This window comes from Scyliorhinus canicula, chromosome 17 (assembly GCF_902713615.1).
Source record: "Scyliorhinus canicula chromosome 17, sScyCan1.1, whole genome shotgun sequence".
NCBI classification, from domain to species: domain Eukaryota; kingdom Metazoa; phylum Chordata; class Chondrichthyes; order Carcharhiniformes; family Scyliorhinidae; genus Scyliorhinus; species Scyliorhinus canicula.
The window spans coordinates 715,314-741,616 of NC_052162.1; the positions used below are offsets into that span (position 1 = coordinate 715,314).

The 26,303-nt window shown below is 44.5% G+C and overlaps 1 protein-coding gene across 3 annotated transcripts in view; it reads left to right on the forward strand.

Annotated features, from left to right (window-relative positions):
* The first annotated feature begins 471 nt into the window (after positions 1 to 471).
* Positions 472 to 26,303, forward strand: part of ints6l (integrator complex subunit 6 like) — a 115,000-nt gene continuing 89,168 nt past the window's right edge. For 2 of the 3 annotated variants that reach the window (XM_038775275.1, XM_038775278.1), the window contains exons 1-4: positions 472 to 645; positions 1,025 to 1,114; positions 10,565 to 10,748; positions 22,835 to 22,963. In XM_038775275.1, the coding sequence (XP_038631203.1) occupies positions 526 to 645; positions 1,025 to 1,114; positions 10,565 to 10,748; positions 22,835 to 22,963 (523 nt within the window). In that variant the 5' untranslated portion in view covers positions 472 to 525. Of the gene's footprint in view, positions 646 to 1,024; positions 1,115 to 10,564; positions 10,749 to 22,437; positions 22,628 to 22,834; positions 22,964 to 26,303 lie in introns of those variants that run through there. The other variant, XM_038775276.1, reaches the window with a different exon arrangement.

Genomic DNA, 26,303 nt, shown 5'->3' on the forward strand with positions numbered 1-26,303 from the left:
CCCCCTCCCCCCCTCACCCCACCCCTCCCCCCCTCACCCAACCCCTCCCCCCCTCACCCCACCCCTCACCCCACCCCTCCCCCCCTCACCCACCCCTCCCCACCTCACTCACCCCCCCCCTTCCCCCCACCACTCACCCCACCCCTCCCCCACCACTCACCCCACCCCTCCCCCTCACCCCACCCCTCCCTCCCTACCTCACCCCACCCTCACCACGCCCCTCACCCCAACCCCCTCACCCCCCCCCCCCCCCCCCGACTGTGGGCGATTCCTGATTCCTTTTTGTTATTTGTTTATGTTAACATGCGGGCTGCTGTTTGGATGGGATTACTGTTGTTGATTTGGGGATTGATATTGTATTTGTTACCATTTAGTGAAAAAGGAGGGGAATAAAAATATTTAAAAAAAGAAAAGGTTCTTCATTGAATTTCATAATTTGGTGATTATATGTAAGAACATGTTTCATAACTAGAGGCTGATGTAATTATTTCACAGGCTGGCTGGAAAGAAAACCATGCCACTTTCATGAATGAGTTGAAGAATCTGCAGGCAACAGGCCTCACCACACTTGGGCAAGCCCTGCGGACATCCTTTGATTTATTAAATCTGAACCGTTTAGTTTCTGGAATAGATAATTATGGTCAGGTGAGTACAGTTCTGCATTTTTTAAAAATGGCCTGGCTGGTTGTGCATGTTCAATACTTTTTACTGTGTACTAATACATGTGACAATAAATCAAATGTTATTAACTGTGTTGTTTCTGTAATTGGCACCTCTGACATTCATGGTGTTTAAAGTTAGAATACACTTTTTAAAAATGGAACCTTTTCCTGAGACTGAAGATTTTAAAAATAGTTGATTGAACTTACTTTTTGCAAGTTGCTGTGCTCCCTTTACAACTGAACTTGATGAGAACCATTGTGGAACTACGAATTAAGCTGCTGTACAATTTGACATTTCAGTGCACACTTCACTGTATTTCTTGTGCTGCATGCTCCATATTGTGTGGTTTGTTTATCTGCAGGGGCGGAATCCTTTTTTTCTTGAACCATCTGTTATAATCACCATCTCTGATGGAAGCAAAATGACAAATAATGGTGGCGTGCAAGAGGAGGTAAGATACAGACCCTTGGACCACTTTGTAAATTGATTTAATTTTAGTCAGTTTGAGAGCATGGTTTTCGAGTTTAGAATTTTTGACATTGCACTGCTGTTAAGTAAATGTCGCATTTTAGTCCCTCGATTTTCTGCTCTCTTTCCTTCTCTTTGAAGTTCCTTACTCAATGCATTATCCCTCAGATGCCTTGCCCGATTGATAATCATTCATATACCAACATGACCAATGAGCATTTGCTGACTGCTGAACCATACATTGATGAATGATTGGGGGGCGAGGAATAGAAAAATAGATGGATGAATGAGGGAACATAGATGGATAAGAACTTGAGAAGCACAGGAGTTGACCATATGGCTCCTCCAGCCAGCTCCACAATTCAGTAAGGCTTATCTTCAACTTGAACTCTGCATTCCCACCCCATCTCCAAGTCCCTTGATTTCTTTTGTAATCAAAATTTATTGATCTCAGCCGTGAATATTTTCAATAATTTATTATTTACAGCCTTCGGAAGTAAAGAATTCTAAAGATTTGTAACTTTTCTCCAGGGTGGAAATGCCTGTCACGAAGAGACATAATTTTAAGGTGATTAGAGGAAGGTATAGGGGAGATGTCAGAGGTAGGTTCTTTACACAGAATGGTGGGTGTGTGGAATGCACTGCCAGCAGAGGTGGTGGAGTCAGAGTCATTAGGGACATTTAAGCGACTCTTAGACAGGCACATGGACAGCAGTAAATTGAAGGGGTGTAGGTTAGGTTGATCTTAGATTAGGACAAATAGTCGGCACAACATCGTGGGCTGAAGGGCCTGTACTATGCTGCACTGTTCAACTCGAGTGAAGAAATTTCTCCTTGCGTTAGTCTGAAGTGAATTACTCTTTGTTCTGAAGCTATGACTAAGTTCCAGACTCTGAAGTCAGGAAAAACAACCCCCCAGCATTTACCATGTCAAGATATCTCAGAATTTTATACTTTTCAATGAGATCTCCTCTCTCCTAAATCTCCAGATCGTATAGATCCATTCCATTCTCTTCTTATTGGACAAGCCTTTTGGCCCAGGAATCAGCATGATCAATTAAGATGATTGGGTGAGAGCTCATAGAGAAATGGGCCATGAATAAGAGTTAAAAAAATCACAGGTGTGTCCTCAATTAACATCTGCAGTCATATATCTTCAGCAATGTGATTATGGGTAACAATCAAGGATGGAAATGCTTTGTTGCCCACACAGTCTTTCTCAGGCCAGAGACTGAGCTGGCACCCTGGCTTAGAGCTGATAACTTGGCACAGATAAAGTCGCCTACTGGTGTCCCCTTGGCCTGCTGCTCACTGGATAAACTTGCCAAGCTATTGAATGGTGGTTTGTGGCGCTACATCTTTTCTGAGGATTCTTCATCTTTTAAAAACTTGACCATTTGCAAAGTGTAGAAGTATTGAAAGTCGGTATGCAGGTACAGCATGTAATTAAAAAGGCAAACGGAATGTTAGCGTTTATTGCAAAACAACTGGAGTACAAAAGTAGAGAAGTGTTGTGTAATTGTATAGGGTGTTGGAGAGACCACATCTGGATTATTGTGTCCAGTTTTGGCTCCTTATTTGAGGTAGGATGTGGTGGCATTGGAGGCAGTTCAGAGGAGATTCACCAGATTGATTCCGGGTATGAAAGGGTTGACGTATTAGGAGAGATTAAACAGTTTGAACCTATACTTGCTGGAGTTTATAAGAATGAGAGGGGAACTGATTGAGGTGTATAAAATACTAAATGGGATTGATAAAGTAAACGTAGACCAAATGTTCTCCCTTGTGAAGCAATCTAGAACGAGAGGTCACTGATATAGGTTGAGAGGAGAGGTGGTAGATGTAAAACTGAGCTGAGATGAGGAGGAACTACTTCTTGCAGAGGGTGGTGAATTTGTGGAACTCGCTATTCCATACTGCGGTGGAATCTGAAACAATAAATGGTTTCAAGAAAAAGAGAGATATATTTTTGATAATAATTGGGTTAAGGGGATATGGGGAACAGGCAGGGAGGTGGATTTGAGACTAGGAAGAGATCACCCATGATCTGATTGAATGGCGGAGCAGACTCGAAGGGCTGAATTTGCTTACTTCTGTTCCGAATTCCTTACTTATAATTTGTCATCTGTCACTTTGTCAACTTACTTTTCAAAATGTTGTTCCCTTGGTGTTGGAAGGATATGTGTCTTACACATGATTCAATACTAACGATGAACACATTTTTCCCTTTACTTATTTTTAAATATTTAAAGCAGAAGATCTTATGTAAGTAAAGGTCTTACAAAAATAAAGGTCTTCCCGTAAATGCACTACAGCTCCTTTCAACAATGTGCATGACCCTCAAGTTACGGAGAAGCAGTGTATCATTTTAATTATGAAAAAATGAAAATGAAAATTGCTTATTGTCACAAGTAGGCTTCAAATGAAGTTACTGTGAAAAGCCCCTAGTCGCCACTTTCCGGCATCTGTCCAGGGGGGGCTGGTACGGGAATTATGTAAAGGGTCACATGTTAATTTTCCATAAACTTCAAATAAGTGCCAGTTTTTTCTGGTCAGCGCTGAGTTTTTTCCTGAAGTATGCACTCGGGAAAGCAGTGAGTTTTTTCACGCAAAGAATAATGGAAATCTGGAATTCTCTCCTTCCAAGGCTTGGATTCAGTTGAAACTTTTCCAGCTATGATCCATGGATTTCTGTTAATTATGAGTATCCAGGATATTAGTTGTGGCACAGAATATCCATATTAAGGTTTACTGGAAGAACAGGGTTGAAGAGCCGAATGGCCTTTTTGTATCTAAAAATCCTTTACTTGTAGGTGGGGTTGTAACCTCTCGGCATAATCATCAGACTATTTGTGTCTGAATTGGGAAAATGTCCCATTGTCTATTTTTCTTCGCAATGAGCACATTTCAAACTCTGACCCTGTTGAAGATGTGACTTTTATTTTTGATTATTTTGCTTCTGAAGGAGGTCTGATATTTTGAGTGTCCTTCTCGGAAGGCTGGGCAGCTGTGCAAATGGGGCCCATAGTAGCGCTTGCTCTCGGGCACTGGGCAATATATGGCCGGTTATATTTAGTTACCGAACCAATGTTCATTTGCCCAGCTTTCGCCTGATGAGAGAACCAACTGCAGGATAAAGCAAGCCAGGCAATTGCTATTGGCTTGTGCGACATGGGGTGAAATTTAATACCCTCATGGTGAGTTTGGTGGAGGTGGGCACATTTAGTCAGGTGGGTGGGTGGCGTTTGTACACTCCTTTTCTGCTGCAATTAAGTCTGTGGCATGAAGGCTCATACAGCTGTCCTGCTCTGAGACTAATTGAGGCCCTTAAGTGTGTAATTAATGCTCACTTAAGGGCCTCATCCTGCCACTGCCAGTAATGACCCAGTGTTGGGCAGGGGACTCATCCTGCGGGAAGCCAAAAATTGCAAAATAACCCCAGTTGGGGTTGCTTGAGGTATTTGGGAAGGGGAGCCCCCTGAATGCCCCCTCTAACCATTCTGCCTCTGACTGGCTGACAGAACCCCGAGTGGCACTTCATTTGGTAGGCGTTCCCAAAAAGAGGTGACGTAGGGCTCTTTTCGAATCTCCAGTGAGACCTCCTGTTGCCTCATTTAAATACCACCTACTGCCATCATTCTTCCCAGTGCTTCATTGCAGGAAATGACAATATTCTGATTATTGACCAGGTGACCACACTTTGTTCTGGTGCCAGTGCTGGTATTGACCCAGTGAGCTATCACTGAGGGGTGTCCAAAATGACTGTCCTAATGGCCCATTTCATGCTGTTCTGCCTTCAAAGCAACTGGGACCTTTTCTCCAGGAACTACCATCTCCAGAACTTTATATTATACATATTTAAAAAGAATATATTCTTTCAAGGGATGTGGGTGTCATTGGCTAGGTCAGCAATTTTATTGTACATCATTAATTGCCCTTGCGAATTTAGCTCCTGCAGTCTTTGTGGTGTAGGAACACTCCCAGTATTATGAGGAAGGTAGTTCCAGGATTGTGACCCAGTATTGTGAACAGCGAAGGAATGGCAATATCGTTCCAAGTATATGGTGTATTGTTTGGAGAAGAACATGCAGGTGGTAGTATTCCCATGCATCTGCAACTCTTGCCCTTATCGGTGGTAGAGGTCATGGGTTTGGAAGGTGCTGTTAAAGGAGTCTGGGTGAGTCCCTGTAGTGTATCTTGGAGGTAGTACACAAGGCTGTTGCTGTGCATTGGTGGTGGAGGCAATAAATACTGAAGGTGTGAATTGGGCATCAGTCAAGTGGGCTGCTTTGTCCTGGATTGTGTTGAACTTGAGTGTTGTTGGAAGCAGGTAAGTTGTTATGTTATTGTTGCCATTATTTACAGCACAGAAGGAGGCCATTTGGCCCATTGTGTGACCACCGGCTCACAGAAGAGCAAACTAGCTAGTCCCATTCCCCAGCCCTATCTCCGTAGCCCTCGAAATTTGTCACTTTCAAATATATATCCAGTTCTCTTTTGAAACCTCCTATGGAATCCACCTCCACCACTCTCCCAGGCAGCACATTCCAAACCCCAACAACTCTAAGTAAAGAAGTCTCTTCTCGTCTCACTCCGAGCTCATTCGCTGACCATCTTGAAATTGTGACGACCCCCCCCCGTCACTGACATACGAACCAGTGGAAACAGAATATCCTTCTTTACCCTGTCAGAATTTTGAACACCTCAATAAGGTCTTAATCTCCTCTGCTTCAAGGAGAATAAGCCCAATTTCTCCAATCTTTCCTTGTATTTAAAATTCCCCATTCCTGGAATCTCTATGCCCCTATTTGTAAGCCAAAGGATGCTATAAGCCTTCTTAACAACTGTTTAAACTTGCATAACCATCTCTCGTGAATTATGCACTTGAACCCTGAGATCCCTCTGCTCCTGTACTCCCCTCAAAGTTGTACCATTGGGAATCTTTCTGCAAGGCAAGAGTGGTCCCACTAGTTTCTGCTCAGTAACAGCAATAATCCATAACCAGCAAGTGGCTCAGTTGTATGCCAAGAAAATGTGTTTGCCGAGAGGGGTTGAAAATACGAATGCAGTACTTCCTACTGCCACCTTTGTTTTCTACCTGTTAACTACACTAATTCAACCCTTCAAGCCCATTCTGCCATTCGTTATGATCATGGCTGATCATCCAACTCGATAGCCGGATCCTACATTCCCCCATATCCTTTGATCGCCTTTGCCCTAACTGCTATATCTAACTGCTTCTTGAAACCACACAATGCTTTGGGCTCAACTACTTCCTGCGGTAATGAATTCCACAGGCTCACCAGTCTCTGGGTGAAGAAATTTCTCATCTCTGCCCTAAACGGTCTACCCAGTATCCTCAGACTGTGACCCCTGGTTCTGGACGCCCCCATTATCGAGAACATCCTTTCTGCATTTACCCTGTCCAGTCCTATTAGAATTTTACGGGTTCCTATGAGAACCCCCCTCATTCTTCAGAACTCCAGCAAGTACAATCTTAACCTAGTCAACCTCTCCTCATATATCAGTCCCGCCATCCCTGGAATCAGTCTTGTAAACCTTCTCTGCACTCCCTCGAGAGCAAGAACATCCTTCCTCAGATAAGGAGACCAAAACTCCACACGATATTCCAAGTGTGGCCTCACCAAGGCCCTGTGTAATTGCAGCAACACATCCCTGATCCTGTACTCGAATCATCTCGCAATGAAGGCCAGCATACTGCTGTTTGTGATTTTCATTAATGACTTGGATGAGGGAGTTGAAGGGTGGGTCAGTAAATTTGCAGATGATACGAAGGTTGGTGGAGTTGTGGATAGTGAGGAGGGCTGTTGTCGGCTGCAAAGAGACATAGATAGGATGCAGAGCTGGGCTGAGAAGTGGCAGATGGAGTTTAACCCTGAAAAGTGTGAGGGTGTCCATTTTGGAAGGACAAATATGAATGCGGGATACAGGGTTAACGGTAGGGTTCTTGGCAATGTGGAGGAGCAGAGAGACCTTGGGGTCTGTGTTCAAAGATCTTTGAAAGTTGCCACTTGATAGAGCTGTGAAGAAGGCGTATGGTGTGCTAGCGTTCATTAGCAGAGGGATTGAATTTAAGAGCCGTGAGGTGGTGATGTAGCTGTACAAAACCTTGGTCAGGCCACATTTGGAGTACTATGTGCAGTTCTGGTCGCCTCATTTTAGGAAGGATGTGGAAGCATTGGAAAAGGTGCAAAGGAGATTTACCAGGATGTTGCCAGGAATGGAGAGTAGGTCTTACAAGGAAAGGTTGAGGGTGCTAAGCCTTTTCTCATTAGAACGGAGAAGGATGAGGGGAGACTTGATAGAGGTTTATGAGATGATCAGGGGAATAGAAAGAGTAGACAGTCAGAGACTTTTTCCCCGGGTGGAACAAACTATTTCATGGGGACATAAATTTAAGGTGAATGGTGGAAGATATAGGGGGGATGTCAGAGGTAGGTTCTTTACCCAGAGAGTAGTGGGGTATGGAATGTACTGCCTGTGGAAGTAGTTGAGTCAGAAACATTAGGGACCTTCAAGCAGCTATTGGATAGGTACATGGATTACAGTAGAATGATGGGGTGTAGATTAATTTGTTCTTAATCTAGGACAAAAGTTTGGCACAACATCGTGGGCCGAAGGGCTTGTTCTGTGCTGTATTTTCTATGTTCTATTTCTATGTTCTATACTGTCTCCCCGTGTTTCTTCTACCAAAATGCATTACCTCACATTTTGCTGCATTGATGTTGATCTGCCAGGTGTCTGTCCATTTGGCCAACTTGTCAATGTCCCTCTGAAGCCGCTCAGCGTCACCCTCACAATTCACTATTCTCCCTCGCTTAGTATCATCAATTTGCTAACCCGTCTGCCATGTGGCATTGTATCAAATGCTTTCTGAAAGTCCAAACATACAACATCCACAGCGCTACATTCACGCATTGCCTATGTCACCTCGTCAAAGAGCTCAATTAAATCTGTCAGGCATGACCTGCCCTTGACAAAGTCAGGTTGATTGTCTAGTATTAACTTATTTCTCTCCAGTGGATATTTACCTCATCCTGTATTACGGCCTACGTCAGTTTTCCTATTATTGATATCAAGCTGATCGGTCTGTAGTTTCCTGGGTTATCCTTAGACCCTTAAGGGGAGTGTTCCATCACACTCTTAACTTGTGCCTTGTCGATCGAGGACAAGCTTTTTTGGGGGGGGGGGTGATTTACTTATCCTCAGAATTCTCAGCCTCTGAGTTCTTGTAGCCACAGTATTTGTGTCATGGAACATACAATTCAGAAGGAGGCCACTTGGCCCATCGAGTCTGCACCGACCCACTTATGTCCTCACTTCCACCCTATCCCAGTAAACCCTCCTAACCTTTTTGGACACTAAGGGCAGTTTAGCGTGACCAATCCACCTAACCTGCACGTCTTTGGACTGTGGGAGAAAACCGGAGCACCCGGAGGAAACCCACGCAGACACGGGGAGAACGTGCAGACTCCACACAGACAGTGACCCAAGCCGGGAATCGAACCTGGGACCCTGGTGTGGGAAGCCAGAGTGCTAACCACTGTGCTGCTGTGCTGCCCACTAATGGCTAGTCCAGTTCAGTTTCTGGTCAATGGTAACCCCCAGGACATTGATTGTTGGGCATTCAGTGATGGTAATGCCATTGAATGTCGCGGTGAGATAATTGGAGTCTCATGTTGGAGATGGTCATTGCCTGGTACCTTTGTGGCACAAATGTTACTTGTCTCATCATCCAGACTGAATGTAGTTCAGGTCATGCTGCATATGGACATGGCTGCTTCAATATCTGATCAGAGAGCTGGGAATGGTGTTGAAAATTGTGGAATCATCGGCGAACATCTCCATTTCTGTCCTTATGATGGAAAGAAGGTCATGGATGAAGCAGCTGAAGATAGTTGGGCCGAGGACACTTTGCTGAGGAACTCCTGTAGTGACATCCTAGAACTGAGATAGTTGAACCGCCGCCTCCCCCCTCCCCCCACACACACACAAAAAACAATCAGAGCCGTCTTTCTTTGTACCAGTTTGACTCCAGCCCCAGTGGAAAGAGGGTCGTGGGCATCAACGTGAAAGCTTGAATTTATTGCCCATCCCTTGTTGAGGAAAGTTAAACGCTGACCATTTTGGTATTTGATTGGACTCAATAGGTAAGGACGGTAGATTTTCTTCTATGAAATGAAATGAAAATCGCTTATTGTCACGAGTAGGCTTCAAATGAAGTTACTGTGAAAAGCCCCTAGTCGCCACATTCCGGCGCTTGTTCGGGGAGGCTGTTACGGGAATCGAACCGTGCTGCTGGCCTGCTTGGACTGCTTTCAAAGCCAGCGATTTAGCCCTGTGCTAAAAAGACATCACTTGGGGTTTTTACAACAATCTTGAATCTTCATGGTCAATCATATTGAAACCAGCTTTTTATTTTCATATTTTAAAATCAATTCAAATGCTCAAACTCCTTTGGATTATTAGTTCAGTCTTTGGGTTAGTAGTTTTTTTTATACATTCATGAGATGTGGGCATTGCAGGCTGTGCCAGCCTTTATCGCCCATCCCTAATTACCCTTGAGGGGGAAGTTAAGAGTCACCCAGGTTGCTGTGGGTCTGGAGTCACATGTTGGCCAGACTAGGTAAGGACGGCAGATTTTCTTCCCTCAAGGGCATTAGTGAACCAGATGGATTTTTACCACTATCAACAAGGGTTTCATGGTAATCATTAGACTTTTAATCCAGATTTTTAAAAAATTGAATTCAAATTTCACCATCTGCAGTGGTGGGATTTGAACCTGGGTCCCCAGAGCATGATTCTGGGTCTCTGGTTAACTCGTTCAGTGACAATACCACTAAGCAACAGCTTCCCCTAAAGTTATGGTGTTCAGTAACATCATAACTACACTACTGTAATCAATTTGTACAGCAGGGTTGTGTAGGACCTAAACTAAAAACAATGTGGGATTCTCTATTTAGCCATGTGCAAAAACCATAGAACCATATAATTCCTACAGTACAAAATGAGCCAGAGAATCTTTATCTGAGTATAACGTATCTGCATTTGGAACCCTGCAAAGCTGAGGCAAGCAAAATTGATCCAGTTCTATATTCTCCTCCCCGTCAAAGCTCCATTGCTGAGAGCTGCAGCCACGAAGATCAGTGGCAGTGGGATGAGGCCCTTAAATGCTGATTCATTTGCCACTTAAGAGCCTCAATTGGCAGCTGAACGGGAGGTCAGTTCATGAGCCTTCCCACCATGAACTTAAGTGAGGTGGAGGTGGGAAGGTGATCCGGTCCCCACACTCCCACCTGATTAACTGATCCCTTGCCACCAGCATTAAAGTTTATCCATGTTGTTAATTTTTGGACATGTTGCTATTATGTTAAACTATGTCTGTAACATAAATCTTCTCCTCTTGTTCCAGCTTCACCTGCCATTAAATTCCCCCTTGCCTGGCAGTGAATTGACGAAAGAACCATTCCGTTGGGATCAGAGATTGTTTGCACTGGTCCTTCGCCTCCCTGGTGCTTCATCTCTCGAAGCGGAACAGCTTGGCAGTGTACCTTCAGATGAGTCTGCTGTAACCCAAATGTGTGAAGTAACTGGAGGTGAGTCAAATATCCGACTGACTAAGGGAAAGGACTTGATTTCAGATTTCCTATCTGTTTGCAGTATTTTCCTATTGTGGCACAGGTCAGAAACTCAGGAATCCTGGGTGGCGAGGCGGATGCCAACTTGTGCACAAACGATCTTGGCTGCAATCTAATTTTTAAAACATTTTTTTTACAACGTGAACAGCATGGGTGGGGTGTCTCCTTCAACCATTGAAGTATTAGTGATGATGACACTGACCCAATGACAATTAAGGAACAATAATTGATATCTAAGTCCCAATGGTGTTGCCATGACATTTATGTTTTTGTCCTCCTTAATGTTGATCATGAGGGAGCTGATGCAGTTGAAGTAACTTCAGTCAGGTGCTCCAGTGTGTTCAATAGATCGTACACATTGCAGCCACAGGGCACCAGTGATGGAGGGGGCTGGATGCTGTGTCCACTGGCAGGAATGTGGGAAAGATATTCTGGATGATTCAGATATCCTACCTGGCATGTGGCGAATATTCCATCGCACCTCTGACTTGGGTATTCTTTTGTCTTCAGATTATTGTCATTACCAACCCTTGTGCTGTCCGATTATTATCTCTCGCTGCTGCTGCTGGTTTCACCCTCTCTCACCAGTGTAAACTCCCATACTTTACGCCGTAGATTTTGAAAATAGCAAACTCTCCCAGCCTTCAGCAGGAGCTAGACGTTGTCCAGACCTAGTCTGACAGGTAGCAGGTAATGTTTACCAGGAGAGAAAAACGTAACCATATCAAATATGTACCACCATGAAGCATGCTGGTGCATAAAGTAGCAAGATGTCATGTGCATAGCTGGAGGTGGGTTGCATGGGGTTAAAGTAGACCAACATATCATTTGGTCTGTGTGCCGAATGCAAGCTCAGAACGATGTGTATTCCTGGGATTTGTATGATGAATGCTCACTGAAGGGGGTAAGCAGAATTGTTGAATCCCAACTCGAGCAAAATACTGCAGATGCCGGAAATCTGAAAAGAAACAAAAATAGCTGGAAATCGGCAGGATTGAAGGCTACCGTGAGCTGAAATGTAACTGTTTCAGTCCACAGATTCCCTTTCACCTGCTGAGTATTACCAGCAATTTTTGTTTTTACTCTTGTCGAATCCCACTCTGTCAGAGTGGTAAATACGTGATTGAGAAGTTTATTCTTCAGTTGAGTTTGCAACATTGAATGTGAGATGTCATAGGATCTATTAAGTTACAGTAACTATTTGTATTTGTACTTGTATCAGAATCATTGTGCTTTAATTGGAAGACTTTAAACACATGATAGTGACAGGCTTAATAGACCGACGACTACAGACTTCTGACTCATAATTAGCCATTGTTCTTATCTCTGTCTTACCCCATCTACATGACAGTCCACACATTCTGCCTTACCTAATATAACTCCAGATAAGATGTATTAAAATCAGGTTCTTCCCATGTCCCTATCAGTAACTTTAGTTTTAATGTTATCTTTGTCAGTCATATTTTCACTCTTCTAATCTATTTGGTGAAACTTCTAATTATCAGTCTGTAACATTCTATATCACATCTCCTGATTTTAAAAAGGATGATATATTCACAGATATTTCTTTCTGCAGAACTAACATCAACTGAATGTATTTCTCTGCAATATGCATTGAAACATTTTTCAGTTTGATTTATTGTCTATTACGATGCCAGACCAGACCACAACAGTGGCTGGGATAACTAACCTACATTGAAAACAAACTGCCTTACTTAATCTCTGCTTCAGCCCGATCAGAACTCACCTGAAAAATGCTTTCTTAAAATACCTGATGCCTTGGGTCCACCCAGCACGAAGCTGGAATCTAATTAACTAAAGGGAATCCCTTAATCAAAACAAAATTGCATAGTCCACACTTTTACAGTGGTGAATTGCACCTCAGGCTCCTAAAAGCTTTCTTGTCTTTCAAACCAAGATTATTTTGAAAACATGACTGCAGCAGTCAAACATGCTAACCCAGGCTTTTAACCCTTCACCAAATACTTATAATCCAATATATCTGAAATCCTACATTCGTCATAAAACTGAACATTGCTTTGAAGTCTGTTTTAATTTAATAGTTCAGTGGTTAATGCATCAAAACTGGCCTGTACGCCCTCATTTAACAGACAAAAGACTTTCAAAAGGTGTATGACAAACTATCACATATTAGTCTCTACCTCAATTGATAAGTTCATAAGATATAGGAGCAGAATTAGACCGTTGAGCCCATCGGGTCTGCTCCGCCATTTTATATGTTCCTCATCTGTTATCTACAATATTACACCAAGAGCTGGATTACAAAATCAGCCAGAGCATCGCCTCCCTGGGGCACATGACCTAAGAGCGAGAGTCGGCAATTTAGCCTCCCGAGCCTAACAACCTCAATGTGATCATGGCTGATCCCATCCTGGCCTCAACTCCACCGTCCTACCCGTTCTCCATAACCCGTCAAAATATTTCATTAAAGCTTTGAATATATTCAAGAGGCGGCTAGATATAGCACTTGGGGAGAATGGGATCAAAGGCTATGGGGAGAAAGGAGGACCTGAGGAAGGAGCAGTGCTCCGAAAGCTAGTGTTTGAAACAAACATGTTGGACTTTAACATGTTGGGTTTTTTTTTTGTGCACTGGAGTGCTGAACTGGTTGCATTTGAGAGCTACAGTGAGAGTTTGGTGACTGACGGAGTATAAGGGTTCATTTTTATTTAAAGTCTAGTATTTCTTTTATTTAGTTACTTAACTTAAAAGTTGCTGTTTGGTCTATAACATGGTGAATTTTGAATCAGCTTTAAACAAGGTTCTACTTGTAGGTACTTGCAGCTGGAGCTTGTTAATTAGTTAATTGGATTAGGCCATTTTTCAGAGGCTCGAGTCACAGTATAAATCTGAGCTAGTTACAGTGCAGACTTTGTTTGCACTGGAGTGCTGAACTGGTTGCATTTGAGAGCTACAGTGAGAGTTTGGTGACTGACGGAGTTAGGTGAGGAGGGAGTAAGGTGCTCCTTACATTTCATTTCCTATATTTATCAAAGAGCGTGAAGGGAGCCAGGAGTTTAGAGTACAGCTGACTGGAAGCCGAGGGCGGAGGTCCAGTTGGTCTACGGGGCAGCTAATTCTGTAAAGTACGAGGGGGTGGAGGCTAGGGCAGTTGCATGCTCCTCCTGTAGGATGTGGGTGGTGAGGGATATCACTGGTGTCCCCGCTGACTATACCTGCGGGAAGTGCACCCAACTCCAGCTCCTCGGAGACCTTGTTAGGGAACTGGAGCTGGATGAACTTCAGATCATCCGGGAGGCAGAGGGGGTTATCGAGAAGAGTTACAGGGAGGTAGCCACACCCAAGGTACTGGACAAGTGTAGCTGGGTTACAGTTAGGGAAAAGAAAACTAACAGGCAGACAGTGCAGGGATCCCTTGTGGCCGTTCCCCTTCAAAACAAGTATACCGTTTTGGATGCTGTTGGGGGGGAATGACCTACCGGGGGAAGGCCCTAGCGACGAGGTCTCTGGCTCTGGGGCTCAGAAAGGAAGGGGGGGAGCGTAGAAAAGCAATAATAATAGGAGATTCAATGGTTAGGGGAATAGATAGGAGATTCTGTGGTCGCGAGCGAGACTCCCGGAAGGTATATTGCCTCCCGGGTGCCAGGGCCAGGGATGTCTCGGATTGTGTCTTCAGGATCCTGAAGGGGGAGGGTGAGCAGCCAGAAGTTGTGGTGCACATTGGCACCAACAACATAGGTAGGACAAGGGGTGTGGAGGTAATAAACAGGTTTAGGGAGTTAGGCTGGAAATTAAAGGCCAGGACAGACAGAGTTGTCATCTCTGGTTTATTGCCGGTGCCACGTGATAGCGAGGCTAGGAATAGGGAGAGAGTGCAGTTGAACAAGTGGCTGCAGGAATGGTGTAGGAGGGAGGTCTTCAGGTATTTGGATAATTGGAACGCATTCTGGGGAAGGTGGGACCTGTACAAGCAGGACGGGTTGCATCTGAACCAGAGGGGCACCAATATCCTGGGGGGGAGGTTTTCTAGTAGTCTTCGGGAGGGTTTAAACCAGGGGTGGGCAAACTTTTCCGTGCAAGGGCCACATTCAGAAATTCACAATTTTAAAGGGCCGCATAGTATATTAATTAATAGTCCCGGTTGTAACCAATTAGCGTGCGGCATATACCTCAGCGCTTCCCCCGGCGGCATCCTGCCTTTAGCCCTCTTTTTCTCTACTTTTCAAAAATGGCGCTTCACCCGGTTATGATTCTGGGCGCCTCATATAGAATAGAGAACAGTACAGCACAGAACAGGCCATTCGGCCCTCGATGTTGTGCTGAGCAATGATCACCCTACACAAGTCAACGTATCCACCCTATACCAGTAACCCAACAGCCCCCCCCCCCCCCCCCCCCGCCCATTAACCTTATTTAAAAAAAATTATTTAAAAAAAAAAATTATTAAAAGAAAATTTAAAAAAAAAATTTTTTTTTTGATGACTTGATCTTGGTGGGCCGCATAAAGACCTTTGGCGGGCCGCATGCGGCCCGCGGGCCGTAGTTTGCCCACCCCTGGTTTAAACTAATTTGGCAGGGGAATGAGAACCGGATTTGTAGTCCAGCAACTAAGGAAGCCGATATTCAGGACGCCAAAGCCCGTAGTGATGCAGTGGGGAAGGTAACACTGACAAAGGAGAGTACTTGCAGGCAAGGAGATGGGTTGAAATGTGTATACTTCAATGCAAGAAGCATCAGGAATAAGGTGGGTGAACTTAAGGCATGGATCGGTACTTGGTACTACGATTTGGTGGCCATAGAACATAGACATAGAACAGTACAGCACAGAACAGGCCCTTCGGCCCTCAATGTTGTGCCGAGCCATGATCACCCTACTCAAACCCACGTATCCACCCTATACCCGTAACCCAACAACCCCCCCCCTTAACCTTACTTTTATTAGGACACTACAGGCAATTTAGCATGGCCAATCCACCTAACCCGCACATCTTTGGACTGTGGGAGGAAACCGGAGCACCCGGAGGAAACCCACGCACACAGGGGGAGGACATGCAGACTCCACACAGACAGTGACCCAGCCGGGAATCGAACCTGGGACCCTGGAGCTGTGAAGCATTTATGCTAACCACCATGCTACCCTGCTGCCCATCACGGAAACCTGGATAGAAGAGGGGCAGAAATGGTTGTTGGAGGTCCCTGGTTATAGATGTTTCAACAAGATTAGGGAGGGTGGTAAAAGAAGTGGGGGGGGGGGTGGCATTGTTAATTAGAGATAGTATAACAGCTGCAGAAAGGCAGTTCGAGGGGGATCTGCCTACTGAGGTAGTATGGGTTGAAGTCAGAAATAGGAAAGGAGCAGTCACCTTGTTGGGAGTTTTCTATAGGCCCCCCAATAGCAACAGAGATGTGGAGGAACAGATTGGGAAACAGATTTTGGAAAGGTGCAGAAGTCACAGGGTAGTAGTCATGGGTGACTTCAACTTCCCAAACATTGAGTGGAAACTCTTTAGATCAAATAGTTTGGATGGGGTAGTGTTTGTGCAGTGTGTCCAGGAAGCTTTTCTAACACAGTATGTAGATTGTCCGACCAGAGGGGAAGCCATATTGGATTTAGTACTTGGTAATGAACCAGGGCAGGTGATAGATTTGTTAGTGGGGGAGCATTTTGGAGGTAGTGACCACAATTCTGTGACTTTCACTTTAGTAATGGAGAGAGATAGGCGCGTGCAACAGGGGAAGGTTTACAATTGGGGGAAGGGTAAATACAGTGCTGTTAGACAAGAATTGAAGTGCATAAGTTGGGAACATAGGCTGTCAGGGAAGGACACAAGTGGGCAGCACGGTGGCCTAGTGGTTAGCACAGCTGCCTCACGGCGCTGAGGTCCCAGGTTCGATACCGGCTCTGGGTCACTGTCCGTGTGGAGTTTGCACATTCTCCCCGTGTCTGTGTGGGTTTCGCCCCCACAACCCAAAAACGTACAGAGTAGGTGGATTGGCCATGCTAAATTGCCCCTTAATTGGAAAAAATAATTGGGTCACCTAAATTAAAAAAAAAGGGAAGGACACAAGTGAAATGTGGAACTTTTTCAAGGTACTGCGTGTTTTTGATATGTATGTCCCTGTCAGGCAGGGAAGAGATGGTCGAGTGAGGGAACCATGGTTGACAAGGGAGGTTGAATGTCTTGTTAAGAGGAAGAAGGAGACTTATGTAAGGCTGAGGAAACAAGGTTCAGACAGGGCGCTGGAGGGATACAAGATAGCCAGGAGGGAACTGAAGAAAGGGATTAGGAGAGCTAAGAGAGGGCATGAAAAATCTTTGGCGGGTAGGATCAAGGAAAACCCCAAGGTCTTTTACACATATGTGAGAAATATGAGAATGACTAGAGCGAGGGTAGGTCCGATAAAGGACAGTAGCGAAAGATTGTGTATTGAGTCTGAAGAGATAGGAAAAGTCTTGAACAAGTATTTTTCTTCAGTATTTACAAACGAGAGGGGCCATATTGTTGGAGAGGATAGTGTGAAACAGACTGGTAAGCTCGAGGAGATACTTGTTAGGAAGGAAGATGTGTTGGGCGTTTTGAAAAACTTGAGGATAGACAAGTCCCCCTGGCCTGACGGGATATATCCAAGGATTCTATGGGAAGCAAGATATGAAATTGCAGAGCCGTTGGCAATGATCTTTTCATCCTCGCTGTCAACAGGGGTGGTACCAGAGGATTGGAGAGTGGCGAATGTCGTGCCTCTGTTCAAAAAAGGGAATAGGGATAACCCTGGGAGCTACAGGCCAGTTAGTCTTACTTCGGTGGTAGGCAAAGTAATGGAAAGGGTACTGAGGGATAGGATTTCTGAGCATCTGGAAAGACACTGCTTGATTAGGGATAGTCAGCACAGATTTGTGAGGGGTAGGTCTTGCCTTACAAGTCTTATTGACTTCTTTGAGGAGGTGACCAAGCATGTGGATGAAGGTAAAGCAGTGGATATAGTGTACATGGATTTTTAGTAACGCATTTGATAAGGTTCCCCATGGTAGGCTTATGCAGAAAATAAGGAGGCATGGGATAGTGGGAAATTTGGACAGTTGGATAACGAACTGGCTAACCGATAGAAGACAGAGAGTGGTGGTGGATGGCAAATATTCAGCCTGGAGCCCAGTTACCTGTGGCGTACCGCAGGGATCAGTTCTGGGTCCTCTGCTGTTTGTGATTTTCATTAGCGACTTGGATGAGGGAGTTGAAGGGTGGGTCAGTAAATTTGCAGATGATACGAAGATTGGTGGAGTTGTGGATAGTGAGGAGGGCTGTTGTCGGCTTCAAAGAGACATAGATAGGATGCAGAGCTGGGCTGAGAAGTGGCAGATGGAGTTTAACCCTGACAAGTGTGAGGTTGTCCATTTTGGAAGGACAAATATGAATGCGGAATACAGGGTTAACAGTAGGGTTCTTGGCAATGTGGAGGAGCAGAGAGATCTTGGGGTCTCTGTTCCTAGATCTTTGAAAGTTGCCACTCAAGTGGATAGAGCTGTGAAGAAGGCCTATGGTGTGCTAGCGTTCATTAGCAGAGGGATTGAATTTAAGAGCCGTGAGGTGATGATGCAGCTGTACAAAACCTTGGTCAGGTCACATTTGGAGTACTGTGTGCAGTTCTGGTCACCTCATTTTAGGAAGGATGTGGAAGCTTTGGAAAAGGTGCAAAGGAGATTTACCAGGATGTTGCCTGGAATGGAGAGTAGATCTTACGAGGAAAGGTTGAGGGTGCTAAGCCTTTTCTCATTAGAACGGAGAAGGATGATGGGCGACTTGATAGAGGTTTATAAGATGATCAGGGGAATAGATAGAGTAGACAGTCAGAGACTTTTTCCCCGGGTGGAACACACCATTACAAGGGGACATAAATTTAAGGTAAATGGTGGAAGATATAGGGGGGATGTCAGAGGTAGGTTCTTTACCCAGAGAGTAGTGGGGGCATGGAATGCACTGCCTGTGGAAGTAGTTTAGTCGGAAATGTTAGGGAGGGCGTGCAGAGGAGATTCACTAGGTTAATCCCAGAGCTGAAGAGGTTGGATTATGAGGAGAGGTTGAGTACACTGGGACTGTACTCTTTGGAATTTAGGAAGACGTGGGGGGATTTTATAGAAACATATAAAATTATAAAGGGAATTGATAGGATAGATACGGGGAGGTTGTTTCCACTGGCGGGTGAAAGCAGAACTAGGGGACATAGCCTCAAAATACGGGGAAGTAGATTTAGGACTGAGTTTAGGAGGAACTTCTTCACCCAAAGGGTTGTGAATCTATGGAATTCCTTGCCCAGTGAAGCAGTTGAGGCTCCTTCATTAAATGTTTTCAAGATAAAGATAGATAGTTTTTTGAAGAATAAAGGGATTAAGGGTTATGGTGTTCGGGCCGGAAAGTGGAGCTGAGTCCGCAAAAGATCAGCCATGATCTAATTGAATGGCGGAGCAGGCTCGAGGGGCCAGATGGCCTACTCCTACTCCTTGCGGCCCTTAATTGGGTATTAATGGTCTGCTGAAGGACTACAATTGGGCTGCAGACAGGCGGACAGCTGACAGCTCCCCCGCTGTTTACAAAATTGCAGAGGATGTGTGTGTGTGTGTGTGTGTGTGTGTGTTAATGGAAATCATACCCCTGGTGGCACAGCGCCCTTTTTTGCAGGTCCACCCATGTGCCTTCTCGCCAGTGGGTGATCTGGAAAATCCATGCAGGTCCGATTACGTCAGCCAGTATAGGAATTGAACCTGTGCTTTTGGTCTTATTCTGAACCACTTTCTATTCTAGTCATCTTGCTAACTGACGCCTCCCACTTGGGTCCAATCTATTAACTCAAGCAGCATCTTCCATTCATTTTGAAAGCAAAGCACAAAACCTGTCAATGTGGTCATCTGTTCCAAAAGCTTTTCCGTTGATATGTCTTCCAAATTCTCTCTGGTTGGAGGGATTAGGGGCTGCCCATCTCCCATTCCTCAGTCTCTGTTAGCCTTTAGTCCCGATCTATATGTGCCTTGCTGCATGTGCCTCCTGCTTCACTTAACCCACTCATGAGCCTCAACTCAAAGTGACTCATAGCAACCCAGCTCCATTGCATTGCACACGCTCATAAGTCTCTGCTGAATACATATTACACTGGGGAACACACAGGACAGTCATGAAAGTTAATGTGTTTCCAACCTCCTGGCTGGTACATTGATTCATTTATAAAATGCAGCAAAGGCTGAGCTTTGACATCATTTAACAGACTGGATATCATGTACAAATCAATGCATTAGTTCAAATTAAAATAGCATTAATCCAATTCTGGTGTGTTAAGTTTTAGCAAATACATGAGTCCACCTTCCTCTCACCTATTGTGTGAGAATAAATGTTAAAAATAAAATTAAAGTGCAAACTTTCCCTTAAATGGATATGTGATGTTTAGACAGGTAAGTCTGTGTTTTTGAATAAGGACATCTTGGCATTGGTACTTATTGATAATGTGGTCATTAAATATCTGTAGGTGGATGGGGGTAGACATCAGAGCACACTATTCCAAAGGAAAGCTACTGACATCTGCTGCTTTGGGGCAGCATGGTGGTTAGCACAATTGCTTCACAGCTCCAGGGTCCCAGGTTCGATTCCCGGCTTGGTTCACTGTCTGTGTGGAGTTTGCACGTTCTCCCCGTGTGTGCGTGGGTTTCCTCCGGGTGCTCCGGTTTCCTCCCACAATCCAAAGATGTGCAGGTTCGGTGGATTGGCCATGATAAATTGCCATTAGTGTCCAAAATTGCCCTTAGTGTTGGGTCGGGTTACTGTGTTATGGGGATAGGGTGGAGGTGTGGGCTTGGGTAGGGTGCTCTTTCAAAGAGCTGGTGCAGACTTGATGGGCCGAATGGCCTCCTTCTGCACTGTAAATTCTCTGACTCTATGACTCATCATTCTCTTACCCCTGTATGCATTTTTCTGTTTTTTCTAATCTTTCTGCACATGTCCCCCTCCCACCCCCACACCACCACATAGGAACAGGAGTGGGTCCTTCAAGCCTACTCTGCCTTTTGATAAGATGATGGCTGATTGTATAGTATATTGCTTTTCAAATCTTCCTGCCAAAGTGGACAAGTTTACATTTTTCACATTATACTCCATCTTCTAATATTTCCCCCCACTCACTGAACCTATTTATATTACTTTGCAGTGTCTTTACCTCCTCTTGGCAACTTAGTTTCCAGTTACCTTGGTGTCATTGGCAAATTTAGATATGGATAAAAGCTTTTTTTTTTACTACCAGTTGTGATTTGGGAAGAGGGGAGAAAATTGTCAGCCCATTCTAGATGGATGGATGGAAAAGGAACAGACCATTCAGCCCATCAATCCTGCTCCCTCATTCAAACAGAATATGGCTGATTATCTATCTCAATGCCATTTCCCCCCACTATTCCCATCTGCCTTTTTGTCATTAGTATCCAGAAATTTATGTCTTGAACATATTCAATGATTGAGCTTCCACAACCCTCTGGGGTAGAGAATTCCAAAGATTCACAATCCTCTGAGTGAAGAAATTCCACCTCATCTTAGTCTTAAATGGCTAGCTCCTTATATTGAGTCTATGTCCCCTAGTTCTAGACTCACCAGCCAGGGGAAACATCTATCCATATCTACCCTGTCACACCCTGTCAGAATTTTGTACGTTTCAAGGCGATCATGTCTCGTTCTTTGAAACTGTCGAAAACGGGCTCAGTTTCCCCAATCCTTCCGACGAGACAATCCGCCATCCCAGGAATCAGCCCTGTTGCACACCTCTGATGCGTACATCCTTCCTTGGATAAGGAGACCACAATACTCCAGGTGCGGTCACACCAAGGCTCTACAATTTGAACAAGACATCCCCTTGCGATGAAGGCCAATATTCAACTTGTCTTCCGAATTGCTTACTGCACCTTTTAGTGACTCATGAACAAGGACACCTGTTAGATATCAGCACTTCCCAACCCCTCACCGTTTAAGAAATACTTCTTGCCTTTTCTAGCAACGTGAATAACTTCACACTTGTTCACATTATATTCCATCTGCTATATTTTTGCCCATTCATTTAGTCTGTCCGAATTTCCTTAAACCCCACCTTGTATCCTCCTCACAACCTGTGTTCTCACCTAGTCATCAGCATATTTGGAAATATTACAATTGGTCCCCACGTCCAAATCACAATTATAGATTGTGAACAGTTGTGGCCCCACCACTGATCCTTGTGGTACCCTACGAGTATCATCCTGCCATTCTGAGAATGACCCGTTTATTCCCACTCTGTCTTCTATCTGAATGAAGATGGTCTACATGATATTTGCCATCTTGCGATCATGGCGCACAAACTAAATAAAGACCCAAAGTGTTTGTTGGACTAGACCAACAACCCAGCTTCACTTTGAAATTTGAATAAGCAGAGGGTAAAGGGGGTTAATTTTTCCCCTATCCTTTACATGCCTGGTGCTAGTGCTGTGTAACTGATACCCAGTGTGAGTGCTGTGTAACTGCTACCAAGCATCAGTGCTGTGTAGCTGGTGCCAGTGCAGACAGAGATCAGTTAACCTGTCGATGCAGCAGCTTGTGGGAGTGCATATTGCATTTGCCATCTTTGTGCTGTCACCAGGCTTGAAGATCCCTACCTGTTGTTTCTACAGACAAAGAACAAGTGGATCTGCTCCCGAGTGAGGCTGTGAGTCAGCAGAGCTGGGGAAGATCGTCTGACTTGAAACCTGAAACTTTATGGGGACACTGTCCCAGAGAGTGATTTCTCATAGGATGGAGAGAACTCCTATTTATTTGTGGAGGTTGAACTTCACACACAGAATATGGAAGAGGCAATCTACGGTAAATGATCTATCATTATTAAATGTCATATGCACAGGAAACAGTGCAAGAAAGATATTGATAATGTACTCAAACATGTATCTTCTCTTTGCTCTTAAGGAGTAAAAGTTAAATATTAAAATGTACTTTTTTCAAAAGCTTTAAGGATTTGAGCCATTGCATTAAGCAATCCTGAAATTTATAGCACACCTTTTATTTCTGTTCAAGGTCGGTCCTACTGTGTGCGCACACAGCGAATGTTAAACCAGTGCCTGGAATCCTTAGTGCAAAAGGTCCAAAGTGGAGTGGTTATTAATTTTGAAAAAACTGGACCAGACCCAGTACCAGTTGGAGAAGGTAAGAAAAATATTCCTTAAAATGTTTCCCATTTGGACGAGCCAGCAAAGTGTATGCATGGAATATTCGTGAAAAGGCTTTGCCTCTCCAATGGACTTTCTATGAACTGAACAGTGTAATATACTTTTTACCTCTGTTTTTGATGAATATCTTAATGACCAACACTGCATCTTGAAGAACAAATAACTAGTATATCAGCACTGAGGAAGTACATATTTTAAGAAATTGAACTGGATTTAGTGTGCATAAACTGGGGGAGATGTTAACTCTATGATGGTGTAGGTTTCTGTCGAGATGTGGCTCTCAATCTACATGATTCAGAGGGATAGAGATTGCCCATTCAACCCCCTAAAACCTGGGTTCATATGCAACACAAATCAATAGGCTGCTTCCTCAATTTTCTTAACTGGATGAGTTTGGACAGTTTTGGCAAGGATGGAAATGGACCTCGCTACAAAACATTTCCTAATGTGGCACTACTTAGTGTTATTGGGTGGCTGATGGGGGGGAGACATTTGAACAGATGCAGCAGAGAATAAATCTGTGGCTGAAGGGTGAAGAGTAATCTCAATAAAGCTTTGCTTAACACCTGATGTACCCGATCAGTGACGTGTTCGCTATGCACTAAGTGCCTGAAATATAAAATATTCTCTTTGTGACACTGACAACCCCATTTTAAGCAGAAAATTCCACCTGGATCAGTGCTGGGGCCTCAACATTTTACAATTTTTATAAATTGGATGAAGGGGCGGAAGGTATGATTCCTAAATTTGCTGACGACACAAAGATGAGTTGGAAAGTAAATTGTGAAAAGGATATTAGGAGGCTACAAAAACAATTGATAGGTTAAGTGAATGGGCAAAACGTCTGACAAATGGCGTATAACGTGGGCAAATGTGACATTTTGCAGGAAGAATTTTAAAATGTTCATTATTTATGTCACAACACCCTGAGCTAGTGTATGGTCAATTCTAGCCCCGCTTGACCCAGAGTCTAACACAGGTGAAATATAATTTTATTTAAAATACCCGAGGTCCTTTGATGCACTGAGAAACGTCCAGTCAATGTCTTTCTGAAGTTCATCTCTCGTTTTGATACTTCTTCCTTATAGGCTAGAGATGGTTTTCTCTGGCAAGGTTGTCTACCTTCTCCGCAGATTCTGCATCATTCCAGGTTCACAGCAAAGGATATGCTGGGCACTCACTTGTTTCAGAACAATAAAACTGTTCTTCGACTTCAGCAAGCAAGAGAGAGACAAAGCATTCCTTTCACTTCCAAGGTCTTAACACGTCTGCTCAGTTCTCTTAGAAAGCATCATACAGGAACCAATCTAACCATTGTCAGGCAGAACATTGTCCCTGACCAACCCACTGGTTGCCAGCCAACAAATCGATCCGACTCCCTGCAAACCTGGTTCCTAAGTTCCACTTGGTGTCAAGGAGTCTGACCTCTCCTTTCCAAAACCAAAAGCTGGGAACACTGTGTCCTGACAAGCAGGCTGCTTCAACTTTGGAGCCTTCTGCAATGAAGTTACTGTGAAAAGCCCCCAGTTGCCACACTCCGGCACCTGTTTGGGTACACAGAGAGAATTCAGAATGTCCAAATGACCTAACAGCACATCTTTCGGGACTTGTGGGAGGAAACCGGGGCACCCGGAGAAAATCCACGCAGACACGGGGAGAACGCGTGGACTCCACACAGACAATCTCCCAAGCTGGGAATCAAACCCGGGACCCTGGTGCTGTGAAGCAACAGTGCTAACCACTGTGCTACTATGCCGTCTACTTTAAGACGGAGATAGACAGGTTCTTGATTAATAAGGGGATCAAGAGTTATGGGGAAAAGGCAGGAGAATGAGAATGAGAAACATATCAGACATGATCGAATCGCGGAGCAGACTCGATTGGTCTAATTCTGCTCCAATGTCTTTTGGGGAGGTAAGAGTGTGGAGTTTAGGTTGCAAACAGATCAGCCATGATCTTATTGAATGATTGGACAGGCTAGAGGGGCTGAGTGGCCTACTCCTCCTAGTTCGTGTATCATATGTTCGTATGTAAACCCAGCTAGTGCAGACTTTCCACATCAGGTAAACCACAAATTGTACTCTTCAATTGTAAGAATAGGTGTTGCAGAGGTACTCGAATTATCGTTGGGAGGCCACGGTACAGGAGGCCATGGTACAGTTACATCCGTTGGGAGGCCACGGTACAGTTACATCCGTTGGGAGGCCATGGTACAGTTACATCCGTTGAAATGTAGCAATAGGACAAGGAAACCCAATGCCATCAGCTGATTCTACTGTTCAGCTCACAGAAGCATACATTGAACATAGAAGCAGGAGGAGCAATTCCGCCTTTTGAGCCTGCTCCGCCATTCATTATGATCATGGCTGATCGTCAAGTTCAATACCCGATCTCTTCCCCCCCCCCCCCAAACATCTCTTTAGCCCCAAGAGCTATAACTAATTCCTTTTTGAAATGACACAACGTTTTGGCCTCAGTTACTTTCTGTGGTAGTGAATTCCACGGATTCACCAGTCTCTCGGTAAAGACATTTCTCCTCACCTCAGTCCTAAAGGGTTTACCCTTTATCCCAAACTATGACCCCTAGTTCTGGACTCCCCACCATCAGGAACATTCTTTCTGAATCTACCCTGTCTAATCCTGTTAGAATTTTGTAAGTTTCTCTGAGATCCCCCCTCGCTCTTCTAAACTCCAATGAATGTAATCCGAACCGACTCAGTCTCTCCTCATATGACAGTCCCGCCATCCCAGGAATCGGTCTGGTAAACCTTTGCTGCACTCCCTCCATAGAATGAACATCCTTCCTCAGATAAGGACACCAAAACGGCACACAATACTCCAGGTGTAGCCTCAACAATGTCCTATACAATTGCAGTAAAACATCTCTATGAGATGAGGAGGAATTTTTTCAGCCAGAGGATGGTGAATCTGTGGATCTCTTTGCCGCAGAACACTGTGGAGGCCAGATCACTGAGTGTCTTTAAGACAGAGATAGATAGGTCCTTGATTAATAAGGAGATCAGCGGTTATGGGGAGAAGGCAGGAGAATGAGGATGAGAAAATATCAGCCATGATTGAATCGCGGAGCAGACTCGATGGGCCGAGTGGCCTAATTCTGCTCCTATGTCTGATGGTCTTCTTCCTATACTCAAAAATCCTCTCGCTATGAAGGCCAACATACCATTTGCCTTTACTGCCTGCTGTAGCTACGCTGTTTACTGCCTGCTGTAGCTACGCTGTTTACTGCCTGCTGTAGCTATGCTGTTTACTGCCTGCTGTAGCTACGCTGTTTACTGCCTGCTGTAGCTACGCTGTTT